The sequence below is a fragment of the Oryzias melastigma genome, linkage group LG9 (assembly GCF_002922805.2).
Source record: "Oryzias melastigma strain HK-1 linkage group LG9, ASM292280v2, whole genome shotgun sequence".
Taxonomy (NCBI): domain Eukaryota; kingdom Metazoa; phylum Chordata; class Actinopteri; order Beloniformes; family Adrianichthyidae; genus Oryzias; species Oryzias melastigma.
The window spans coordinates 21,866,998-21,880,156 of record NC_050520.1 but is presented as its reverse complement, the minus strand read 5'-3'; the positions used below and the strand labels follow the sequence as shown (position 1 = coordinate 21,880,156).

The 13,159-nt window shown below is 38.6% G+C and overlaps 1 protein-coding gene across 1 annotated transcript in view; it reads left to right on the top strand.

Moving 5' to 3' along the window:
• The window catches only part of kiaa0825 (KIAA0825 ortholog), a 131,274-nt gene that overhangs the window by 50,991 nt on the left and 67,124 nt on the right, over positions 1-13,159 (top strand). The window contains exons 21-22 of the mRNA XM_024276128.2: positions 1,415-1,564; positions 2,971-3,065. Coding sequence (XP_024131896.1) covers positions 1,415-1,564; positions 2,971-3,065 — 245 coding nt within the window. The remainder of the gene's footprint in view (positions 1-1,414; positions 1,565-2,970; positions 3,066-13,159) is intronic.

The window sequence follows — 13,159 nt, the reverse complement described above, 5'->3', positions numbered from 1 at the left end:
AGCTTGGAGTTGTGAGGGGCTGCAACCTAGCAGGAGAGAGGGTAAACACATGGATGATGGGATATCACCAGAGGCTTACTACTGTGCCAACAGTTTCCCTCCACATATTTTTGATAATCTCCTGCAGCTCTGTGCAAAATATGTCTAAAGACAAACAGCATAGGCATTTTTATTTTTGCTAAAAAATCATAATCAAATCAAATCATAATTAAAATACCTCTAGGAACACTTTTACAATAGATAAAAATATAGTTGGATTTGGACTTTTAGATCATATTTTTAATGTAAAAAAATAACAATGTAATATAATATGATATAATATAATGTCATATAATTAAAAATATTTGAATATTTGAAAACTTTGTAAGATGACCATTTTAGTTGTCATGCGGATTATTCAAATTTCAGTTTTATTCATCCAGCAAGGAAAAAAAATAGTTAGGATAAGTACAGTTAGTTTACCAGTGCTGAATCATTTTATTTTTCTAAAAGGAGAAACAAAGAATCCAACTTTTTTATTTTTATTTTTTGACATTGACCTCATCTTTTTGTTGTCATGATTTATCAAAAGCCTGTCTAATCTAGGAGATATTGGAAAAAAAATATACTAATGATATTAGCAACCATAAATTATTCTGAAAACAGGAGTGGAAATGTTTCTTGTTGTCTTCAAGAAAACTGATAATTTCAGAGTTTTTATTGTAAGCTGACAATTTTGTAGTAATTCCAAATAAGTTCTCACTTTACGCTATTTATGAGAGGTAAGGTCGTTGATTAATGAGTGGGTTTGCCAAGATTAGTTAAGGTTTACTAATGCATCTCCACTTAACCAAGGTGGTGGAGCAGGAACATGCAGGTCAAGGACAGGCTGGTCCACTGTGGACGTGGAGTAAGGAGAAGTTCAGAAGCCGCGTCAAGCTGACGGATGAGAATGTACTGGGATCTGCTGGGTGCCCATGGGCACATGGACCCTCCCTCTATTCATTTTTTAGTTTTTTTAAGTATATTTTTTGTAAGATACTTCACATGGAAAAGCATGGAAAAGTTTACTAAGGTGCATCCTTTATTTTTCCCCAATTGTGTATTTATTTATTTATTTATTACACAAATCTCTAATTAGAGACGCAATGAGGCTGTTCACTTGACTGGAGAGCAGTTAGCACATGCAGTTTTTTTTTCAGTGAGTTGGACATTAAAAATAAAATGTAATAAAATGAATAATTATGATTCTAAAAAAGGTTTTTGTGATACAAATTTTCCTGTTTCCTCTGACAGTGTTTGAGTTTTTGGCTTTGCCTCTAACACCCTTCAGCGTCTGCATCCTTTGCTCATAGACGGTATAGTTTTATATGAGTTGGGCTTTATCTCCTCTGTCTCCTTTGTGATTTTCTCTTCTGTTAAATCTTTAATGCAGGAACTGCTGATGTTCAAACTGGGTGCTGCCACAGATTTTCCAGATGACCTTGACCTCAGGGTGAACTTTGACCCAAAGCCTCCTATAGGTGCTCCCGGTTTCAACCCTCTACTTCAGTTTGACCACATTGGAGAGAAGAAGTTTGATCAGGTTTGTCTAAACTCATAGTTTACTCTGGTAGCTAAAAATGTTCTTTTTTCTCAATGATTTTAGCTTTATGAATTTGATTGCTTTATCTCAGTTGTGCATTTAAACATGCATGGGTACGCTTCAAAAACCCAAAGTTTGCACTGTGTGGGTGTTTTATCACGTGCGGTTTTGTGCCAATTTAACTTTAACCAAGGCCAGGTGCGTGATGTTGAAGGTTAGGAGCATTTGAGTCTCTGGTGAACTGGATATTGCAGCAGTCTCTGAAGTTGTCAGGTCTTTCTGGAGCTTGGCTTTTCTTTCTCCCAAAGGTTGCTCTTTTTTCTAAGTAGGGGGCTCGGCTGATAGAAGCGAATGCAGAAAAGCTGAAAACATATAAGAGATTTTTTTTTCTTTTCCTCTCAAAGAAATGAGTAACGTTAAAGGAGTTTGCAGTCTTAAAGTGCGCAACTTTGAACCACATCTTCTCTTATTGCAAACTTATTCCCAGGAGTGTCACAAGAATGTTAATTTAATTGTTTGATTTTTTTTTTTATCTCTATATGAACATTTTTAAGAAAAGTTCACCTTTTCACCTTTTATTAAAAAAATATTGCTGCGGTTTCACAAAACTATTAACAAGTTCAAGTATTTGCCAAGGCCTTTCCACCTTCCAAAGAAATATTGAAATTGTTATTATCTTGTGTGGTTTAGTCTCTTTGCTTTTCAAAATAAGACTCATCTAAATCCAAAGTCGTGGTTGATTGTAGTAGTTTATCACAAGGCACTGCATAGAAACACCCTATTAAGAGAATGATTAAAATGCCTTCTCTGTGTATGTGCCTGTGTTGTTTGTCAAATAGAATAGAGAAAAGAGGGAAAAGGTACAACCATAAATCACCTCTGATAAAAAAAATACTATAAAGTGGATGGATGGATGGATGAGGAGAAAAAATTATGGATGAAAGGACACAACTTCCCTTTTGTCAACAAAACTCAACCCAATCTGACTTTATTTGCTTCCTCAAAATGTTAATAGTGTTGCAGATGTTTGCCTGTGTGTCCATGTGTCTTTAAAATAAGAAAAAGACAGAAGAAGAGATGAAGAGACAGAGGGTGGGGGGTGTGGCATAAGTCCATTGAAGATAGAAAGAAAAAGGAATAGCAAAGAAGAGTAACGACTCCCTGGAAAAATTGATTTATCTTCCTATAAATGATGGCTACATCCCCCCAAATGGATTTATAAATTAATTGCTGTCTTATTGGAATAAAAACCTTCTTGTGCAGACATGATTGATTACCTGATGTCAGTGGCCTGTGCTGGAGACCCCCCTCCCCTTTTGTTAGTGGGTCCCAGCTGGAGCGGTAATGCACTGATGGTATTAACCCTGATTAATAACTAACAATACGCTCTCCTCATACATCAACAGAGTGCTGTGGTTGACTGGGCTTGGGACTGGCCGAAGCTGCTGCCAGCCTATGAGGGCATGAGTCAGGTCACCTTCAGGAGTCTTCTGGCTAACAGGTAAAATATTTGTGAAACATTTATATTTTTTGCCATTAACTCAGGACATAAAACCAGTTAAGATACATTGTTTCTGTTCGTCTAATACTGGTTGAAACTTTTGGTTAGGTAGTTTCTTAACATTGTATTTTCAATGGGATTTTGCCTTTTTAATTGTTGTTGTGATCTTTAATATGTTTTTGCCTTGATTGGTTGGCTGGTGATTTGCACTTTAAGGCCACCGCATATTTTCTTATATTTATGGATATAGAGCTAAACTATATTTTTACAAATATGAGGGGCAAAGAACTATTTTTTTTCTTCTTTTTCTTCAAATCAAGTCTATAAAAAAAAGAAAAAAAGCAGCAGCTAAATTGTATTAGTTTATTAGCACAGTTACATAACTTAAATACCTGTTCATTTGGGTCCATATTCAAATTCAGGATGGATTTAAGCATTATGGAGATAATAAAGTTGATTATTTTATATCTTTTTTTAGTTTTTATATTCAAATCTACTTCTTCTGTCCCATGATCCTGCTGCTCCCCCCACCCCTGCTCTGCTCTGCAACAGGCATAAATATTTATGCAGGTATGTGACACATATTAGATTGCAATACTTCAGGCTGTTCCCTGTTCTCGATTCAAAGCTGTCACGCTCGCAGCTATCAGGGAGCTATAGGGCCAATGCACCTTGTCTCCACGCCCACCATTCTAAATCACTGCCATTGTTACACACACACACACATACACATACACACACCTTTCAAACAAAAGGCAAGCTTTGCATCTGCCAAGGTTATGGGACTAATAAGGGTGAAGTACGCTGCTCTGCGGTGTGCCGTGATGAGCATTTGTCGCCTTCATGGTCCTACCTGCACTCCCCACGTGCACATATCCCATTCCCTCTTCTCCTTCTATGCAGCTTTGTTGCATGATGAAACGCAGGCTGTCATTGGTTGACTGAGCCAAATAGGGTTTGGGCATTCATCAGTAGGAATTGGATGAGCCGGGTATTTATTCACATAGAAGGAGACGAGAAATAAAGAGGCTGAACTTGCTTTTCGGGGTCACCAGTAACTTAGAGAAAATGAGTCATCAATTCTGACAGGGAATGTACAAAATATAAAGAAAGATGAAAGTGGGAGGGGGTAAAGGTTATATAATTGACTGAAATCTCACAGTATCAAAGTGTCTTAGATTCTGTCATTTGCCTCATTAGCCACTCTTTGTCGGGCAAGAGGAGCTGATTTCACGGAGGATTTGGAGAGTGGCTTGGTTCTGCTTGAGTCGCCCGCCTGGAGCAGGAAGTTACTTTCATGGCTAGCAACATGAAAGCTGGTAAAGTTTCCCTCCGAGCCATCTGTGACGTAAAAATATCTTTAAAGCCATAGAAGTCATTCAAAGGATGAGTTCAACAATGTTTCATCCACTGATCCATTACTTTTTAAGGAAAAGACTTTCTGGATAACCACCGGCTAAAATGTCCTTAAAGTATGTGGCGGTTCTCTTTTAGTAACTCATACTAAATAAAGTACACCATTTATCATGTGTCACAATCAAATTCTGCTTTACTGTACAAAAATACACATTTTTGACTTTCTTTTCCTCTATGGAGCTTGAAGTTTCCTTTTTCCTCCTCTTTTAGTTCCTTTTTCCTTTCTGATTTACCAGTGGGGCTCATTGGCCGCCAGTGTATTGTTATTGTGGCAGGACAGTTATTGTGCCCAGGGTTTATATCACATTCTAATGGAGCAAGGCTATGAGTTAAGGGTGGCAGGCTTTTAAACCAGGGCTGTTAAATCACTGCTCGGATGACTTCATTAGCAGGGCAGGACACATGCTGAAACACTTCTGTCCTTTACACACAAACACACACTTACCCACACACACACCCGCGCGTATACATTTCACCCTGCTACCTTGACGGGAGTCGTGGGCAGACAGGAGAGTGGATTTATACAGGTGTGTGTGTGCATGTCCTTCTTTGTCACCTGTCACTTCAGTTCCTTCAGCGTGAGGGCTCATCCATCATCTGCAGATTGAGCTTTTCAGCAGAAATCAGACTGATTAATACCACAGGACTCACAGGCTTTACTGACTAACCCGGCTTTAGGACGGACTTGCTGTTTGAATTTATAAATAAGTTTGAGATCATTTTAATCGACATAAACTGGAAGACTGTAAGGGTTTGAGGAAATGTGGGCTTGATTTATGACAAGGTGAAGTCTGTTTTAAAGGAATAACTTAGTGTCCATGTTTGCTGCTGGCCTGCTTTGACCAGTGAACTGTTTCATATTAATGGTTAGATGACTGAACCTTATAATGACTTACTCTTGATTAGAAGAAAAACTTGCTCTGTCATTTTTAACCATTTTTGCAAATAACCGTTACATTTGTAGTCTGTGTTCCTTGAACCTTTCTAAGTGAATATTTCATAAATATTTCATTACCTACGAATTTGCCTACATTTTGCCAGATAATAAAAATATTACACTCAGGATTGTTTACATGGTAAAAAGAATACAACACCCATACAACTATTTTTAAACCTTATCAATGCAGGTATTTGATTTGTGAGTTTACAGTCCCACACAGCATCTTTTATTCTATTGTATAAGTGTTCCCAGTGTTTTTTTTAAATCATGATTATGCCATTTTTAGCCAACATTTAAATATATATATATATATATATCTCATTTTTTTTAGAGCATAGTCTCTGCAAAGCGACATTAATTCATTAATAATTCGCCTCTAAGTTGTTTGATTGATTTATCTTGTTTATTTCAAGCATATAGATTGTGGACAATACAGACAATTTTTCAAACTCATTACAGAAATGATGAAATGCATTGATTGAAGAATAAAAAAAATGAGCAAAAACAAAGACACACTTATGTCACATTTGATTCGTGAAATATGGTAATTATTAGTTGTCAAGAAGAGTTTGATTGATTGCTTAACAAGGAGTGGGAAGAAGCAAATTTATATAATCGCACCCCTACTTACTTACTTTATTTTACAGACTTGCAAAGTTTTTGTAATCTGGTTCTGATCGGTTCATTGTGTATGGGACTGTCAGTGTGGAGCGACTCCGCCCCCCTTTCCCCTCCCCATTGCTGAGAGCTCAGAGCTTGTAGCACGCTCAACATATTTTCTAATTTTAATTTTAATATAATTGTTTTAAATTCATGATTTAAATAAAGAAATACTCAGAAATGCTATTTTTAACTTAATTTTCTTTATATACATCCATCATCAAAAAAAATGCAGGTCTTAAAGTCAGCTTCATTAGGTAAAGATGCCAAAGCAAAACTACTTATCTTGTGGTATAACACCTTGAACAAACTTTTCCTCTTATAACAACTGATATGATCTTCTAATGAAAGGTTTCCAGTCCTTTAGTTTTAAATGAAAAGTATATGTCATCATTGTATTTGTCCTTAGTTTGTCTTTTCTTTGGTGAACATTTGTAGCTCTGTGTGCTTTTCTACAAAGGTGGCAAAAAACAACTTTCTAGGTTTGAAAAAATGGCAGCAACGATGACCCTTGACTTTTTGTACTTTTTGATTGTGTTATAAAACCTGTCAAATTCTTTTACACCATTTTTCTTTTAAAAAAAAGGTACAAAACAAAAGGAAAAGGTTGTGTTTGCAGATACAGATGGAAAGTCATGGTTTCAACTGTCATCTGCCAAGGTGACTTTTTTTGAAACATTTCTCTGTGCCGTGATGTCAGAGAAGTCTTCTGACCTGCTTGATAAGGGCTAGCCAGCTATATGAGGGATGAGGCTTCATGTGTCACAGGGCACTTCTCCACTCCATCACATGGACAAACCTTAATCCAAGGACACTCTTGCTTAGATCTACTGGTATCTCTTTTCAAAGTAGTGGTTTTAGTTACAGTTAGGTTTCTGATTAAGCATGTCTTTGGTAACACGGTTCAGTAACAATGCAACTGTAATGGTAAAAGAGTGCCACTATTAGCACTGACCTATAAATGTGGTAGTTTGGTATTTTGTGACCTACGATGTAACTACAGTACAATAAAGCATTTTCTCTTCACTTCCTCATTGTTTCAGTTATCCCTGAGGTCCATAGCAATAGCAGTTTGTGGAAAAATGCCAGTCTGTGGCATTCTCTTGCTTGAGTGGCTCCTTAAATTGCAGCGATAGACGCTTGTGCTTTCAGGAAGTGGGCAATTGCCATCTGTTCTTGGGCGCTGCCATATGGTGGGCTTTTTTCTCAGGGAATAAAATAAAAACAAATATGTCAGAATGTTCCTCTTTCTCCATGGACGCTGATCAACCTAGGGAAAAGCTGGATCTGAGTGTGTCTGGATTAATGGTCTTACTTAACGCTTCAGGGAATGAGGGGGTGTGTGTGCTGGTGGGTGGGTGTGTGTGCATCTTTTGTGGGGGCTTGCACACGCTAATGCACATTTATGTACATGAAAGTACTTCCTGATTCATTTCTTCGGCATAAAGGGTCATGTTACCGCTTTTTTTTTTAACTGTCGGTTGCCAGAATCTTGGAGCTATTAAACAGCGCAGGAGAAAAGCGCTTCAAGGTTAGCCAGACTGACATTTCCTGGCTGCTGCCGAAACAAGGAGAGATGCTCTCAAGCCATCATGAGGCTCCACATCTTCCGAGGCCAGAAATTCAAAAGACTTGTCACTTTTGAAAATCAGGAGAGTGCGATGCGCCGTTGAGGACAAGCTTCTTTCTTCCCTTGTCGATCCTCTTGTGTGTCCCCTGCTTTGACTGACAGTTAGAGATGGGAGTCGGCGTTTGTGAAGACAGAATACATCTTTTGTCTGCTCGGTTATACACACCACGTTTTGTCTTTACCACCGCCGGACAACAATGACACATTGAGGTTTTCAATAGCTGTAAGCAGGTGGCGGAGGAGAGGGAAGAATTTGTACACATCAGTCTGCTTCCATCCCCTTCTCCTGCAGAAATGCACTGGACCAACTTGTGCACTGTAAGCTTATCAGGAAGAGGATATATGTGTCTGCCTGCGCGTGTGCGTTTTCACCATTCACATTTCGGTGTGTGTTATACTTGGAGGTTTGCTCCAAAGGCGAATAAATCAGTGATGCCTGGGATAAGGCCATGGCCCCTCCTCAAACTGCACAGACAAGCTGAGAGGCTCATTAATCAAACGACCAGTCACAGATGTGATGGCTTCCACACAAACCGCCAGCAGACTGTGAAAGTCACATCCAACAGAGTCAACTGTCAGCCAGGCAGGCAGGCAGGCTGCACTTTCTTCCCCACCCCACTCTCTTTTCCCCTCTGCTGTATTTATCTCCCACTCTCCCTGTAGCTCCTCTCACCTCCAGCATGATGCCCCAGTGTGATACATCTGAAATAGTTGTCTTGCTCTTCTAAAAACGATCTCAAGGGTCGAGGAGAATCCATCTTCTTACAGAGTGGTCATGTTCAAACGCTTGTAGAGACACATCAGTCATTACTGTTCATCACTCTGTTATATGTGCCTACAGTGGAGGTGAAGTGCCAGATATTATTCTGGTGACAACATTTATTTTACGAATACAACACCTTATTATTACTTTTTGTTAACATTTCTCTTATTTTTATATAATTGTATGATTATAAATAGCCCATTAGTGACTGTTCCAAAACAAAACCTCTGGAAAATGAAATAAAAAAAGTTTCCCAATCTGAATAAAAATGCTACATAATCTACTACAAAGAGTGGCTAAAAAGCTGGATGGGACAGGGATGAGATGAAGCTTCTCTACATACATAAAAATAGCAAATTCCAAGCATTCCTAAACCAGAAGGGTATTTGATGCTGCAAATAATGACTGCATTCCAAGCAACAACAGTAGTCTGAGCTTTGTCTTTGGTGTAAATAATTTTGTTGATCAGAAAAGATTTCTCCAGATCTGCCCCAGTGACACCAGTGAAGATGTTGCCCTCCATGGGAATGTCCGAATTCCCTCACTACAAACTATTTAGTATGTTCGCCATTTTCCAGTACTGTCCAAATCTACATTCCGAAATCTAGTGCTCTAGAAATTTTCCAGAAGTCTTTGTGAAAAACCGGAGTGCATCAATTCTCACTAAGTTAGCGAAAATAGACCACAACACATTGCGTTTGAACATTTTTATGCAAAAAAAAATTATTTAAATGTAATTTTTTAGCAAACTATTTACAATTAATTTATAAATAGATGTCGTAAAATGTTTGTATTGAATAGATTTTCACTCTGTGAAATCAGTGATGTTATATCCGCCATTTAGGGGAAAAAAAAAAAAAAAGTAGAGAGCATCGTGTCCGAATTGCTTTTAAAATTCAGGGCACTTTACAGTTCTGCACTATATAGTTTTTTTAGTAGGTGGGGATTAGGGTTGGAATTTAGACGTAGCCCGAATTTTTTAATAAATACAGTTATTCTAAAACTGAAAATCCTGATTACAGCTGAGATTTTCAAATAATTTCAAGAAATTTACAAAGATAAAAAAAAAATACATGTTTGATGATGGTATAACTTAATAACATAACATTATTGCATTGTTTGTCATGTATTTGCATTTGTATCCTCTTTTTATTTTGTCTAAAAAAATTTAGTTTTCGAGATGCATGCTGGGAAATTGTTTTTTGTGAGCTCTGTCAGCAAAATAATGCCATATTTTGCCCCTGGTACCAGTTTTGTCAACCAGTTTAAACTGAACTGGGACTCTGGTCAACTGTTTGACACTGTTGCCATGTTTCCTGCTGATTTACCAAGAGGACTTTTTTTTTAGCAGAGTAAAGCAGTCCACAGTCAACAGAGAGTCTTTCACAGTCTGTTCTGGTTTACTGTATCCTTCCGTCTTGCCACTGTTTCATGTGCCATCTTTATTCAGGCCCTCCGGGGTAAAACTGGCTTCGGCTTTTACCTTGCAGATTGTGAATGTTTGTTTGATGATCAAGTTGAAAGATTACACTTGGAAACTAAAAAATGACATGGAGGAGAAGTTCAGAAACTATATCTTTTGAAGTAATTTCTACACACGAGCGTAGTGTGCGGTTTTTTCAACACAATAATCCCATCTTTACTAAGGTCACGCAGGTATAGGTCACTCAGAAAAGGTCATCAGATAAATGCTAGATGTAATATTTCTGTGTGTGTGCCCGCCTGTGTGAGACAGCGAGGATTTTCCTCATGGTCTATTATGAGGTTGTATCCTGTCGCCAGGCTCATTAGCCCGTTTGTGGGGTCCAACAAGCCCTAGCCAATCATTGCTTTCGACTTGGCTCTGCCATTTGCATGTTGTCCAGGAAGAGATAATTAGAGGGATCTCTGCCTGTCACTGTTAATCTGGGACTTAGTGAAAGGCTGTGATGCCGACATGCTGATGGACACACAAACACAGTATATTGTTGTACTTGTGCACACATTGGAATCTAATAGATGTGTCCTCACATTACACCTGCACACGCAGTACAAGTCCAAATGTGCTGGGTAACTCAAACACCAATTCTCTTTTTCTTTTTGACTTGTGACCAGTGCAGTTGTCCTTTTGTTGTCTTTCTTATATCTAATCCAGTAGCACATAACGCTTAAATATACCAGTCTGTTCTCCATTGATATGTGGATGAACAAATGTTGATTCAGTGGCTGTTTACACCAGTTGTCCTAGGCTGTTGACAGAGGTTTTAGATCCCTGCTCAGATAAACTGAGTGCTTGTTGCATCCCAAACAGGCAGAATGCTCCGTAAGCCTTTTGAACAAGCCCAGCTGTCTGCCCTATATACAGCACTTTCACATGCACACACACAAACAAACACACCGATGCAAACGTTCGTTTTCAACATCTACCCGTGCACACGCACTGGCATATCTACAGTCACAGGCTGAAAACACACACATCGCTGATTGGCAGGCCTCCTGTTTCTCCATAATTCCAACTGATTTATCCAATCAATCTCACTTGGAGAGCCGCTAAAGCGTTGACTAATATTAAGAGTAGAACATGTGACAATTAAAACATCCTTCAGGTAATTACAGAGCTGGTTTAGCAGCAAACAACTGAAGCATTTTATATTTTCAGCATGTTGCCCGTGTATTTTATTTGTACCTGTTTGAAATTTAATCAGGGCAAACGAGATACATCTGTGAATGTTTCCCCCGTTAATGCAAATGTCACATATTATGTAAAATATCCCACGATTAGCTGAATGTGTCTAAATATTGATTCCCCTGATCTAATTGCACATCACATACAGTTTCATTTGGTCCGAAAGTAGTCTGCAAGAGGAATTAATGCATGTTCACATCATTGCATAGCATATTTTCTACACATTGACAGTTAGTCCTTCTTGAGCTCTCTGGGACTGCTGTATAGTGCATGTTGAAGGAGGGGGCGAGTACCTTTGCTGACCTCATCTGTCCTCTTCTGCGACCTTGTGTCACCACTGATGGCACGTAATAGTTGACACTTGACTTTAGGGGCTCTTTAAATGACAAGAGAGCCCAAGGTCCTGGATTTGTATTTTAATACTGTGATCTTTGTACTCTCTGCTGCTTCCCATTGTCCAGCAGTCCTCCATGACATGTTTCCGCCCTTTATTTGCCTTTTTTTTTGTCACTATTCTGTTTCTTACTTTTTTTTCTTGTGTGCTTTCACACAAGTAATCACACATAGACAGGAACACCATTATAAAGTGTTGCTGTTCTGTGGCAGAATTGAAATAATGTCTTCTGCTCTGCTACTCTTGTGGTGTTAAAGGTGCACACAGAGCCATGCCTGCCATGACACTTTGGTGTGCAAACAGAGCAAAAAGTCAAACTGAAAACAGACCTCTATTATACTGTTGTTCTCAGTTAGAGCCACTTTTCTACCCATGTACACCTTTGGTACTACGCATACCTGAATTTTAAGGGGGGCAGGAGGAAGGGTGGGAAATGAGAACAGCGGAGTACAAAGCCAACACAAATCAAAGGATCAAAAATACAGAAACTCTTTGTTTGAATTAATGAACTGTTAATACGTCACAACAGCTTTATGCACATTCACAAACCTCCTCATCTGGAGAAGAGAAGATGACATTTTCCCATTGAATGCAGTCAAATGAGCCACCGTTCACATTTCTGTGGTTAAATCAGCCGTCACTGGATTTTTTTGTGTGAGTTTCATTAAATACTTATGGCACCAGGGCTGAGAACGCTGGAAAATCTCCACAGACCTTCTTGTTGTGACCACAGAAATTTTCATCTCTCGCCCTTGTAATTCCTGGTAAATGAATGAAACATTTTTTAGTTGCGTGGTTTTGTATACAGACTTTACTTTGAAGAAGAAATCTCCAGTACAATGTAATCTGAATGCAGGTTTTTTGTTTGACCATGAAATAAAATGACTGTAAATTTGATAAAATGCTAGTTTAGCATATTATTGTATATATTTAAAACCAGGTTAAACACAACATAATTCATCAGGTTTTTGCAGGTTCATGAAGAGCATTACAGCTAAATTCTTCTTTCATTAGATATAAACGGTTCAGCCCAGCTTTAGGTCAGCCTGTACTTTAAATACATCAAGCTGTCAGTGTTGCCAATAACAAACATGCGCTTGCACCCTCCCATTTTGCTTCCCCACCTCGAAGCCCTTTCCTCTATGTTTGTCTCCGCTCATTCTCCTGCTACCTGCTTGTGCTTTTCCCTCTCTGCTATCTTCTCAGAGAAACCATCATGGGTCATGTTTTTCTGAGTCTTTGATCACTGAGAAGTCTTTCAGCATGTTGACTACAAGGCCTCTCACCTCCCTGATGGTTGTTGCGAAAAAAAAAAGAGGGCACACTTATCTGCCTTCTATGATGTTGATGGTTGAAAGCATTTGCTGATCTTGAAAGAGTGTGTGCGCACCTTTGTGCACGTGTGTGTGTCCACTCACACATGATGAAAGACTCTGTTACAGCTCTGGGTTGTGATCAGTTGAAACTATGTTGTAGCTGTGCTCCGAGTACAAGCAGGACATCTTTACATCTTTCACCTGACTTGTAATGTGTCACTGTCATCATTTAACCAAATGAAATTATTTTAGTTAAAATTATTAAATTGAAAGCCCAGGATATTGAAAACTATAAATCCCACAGCAATAT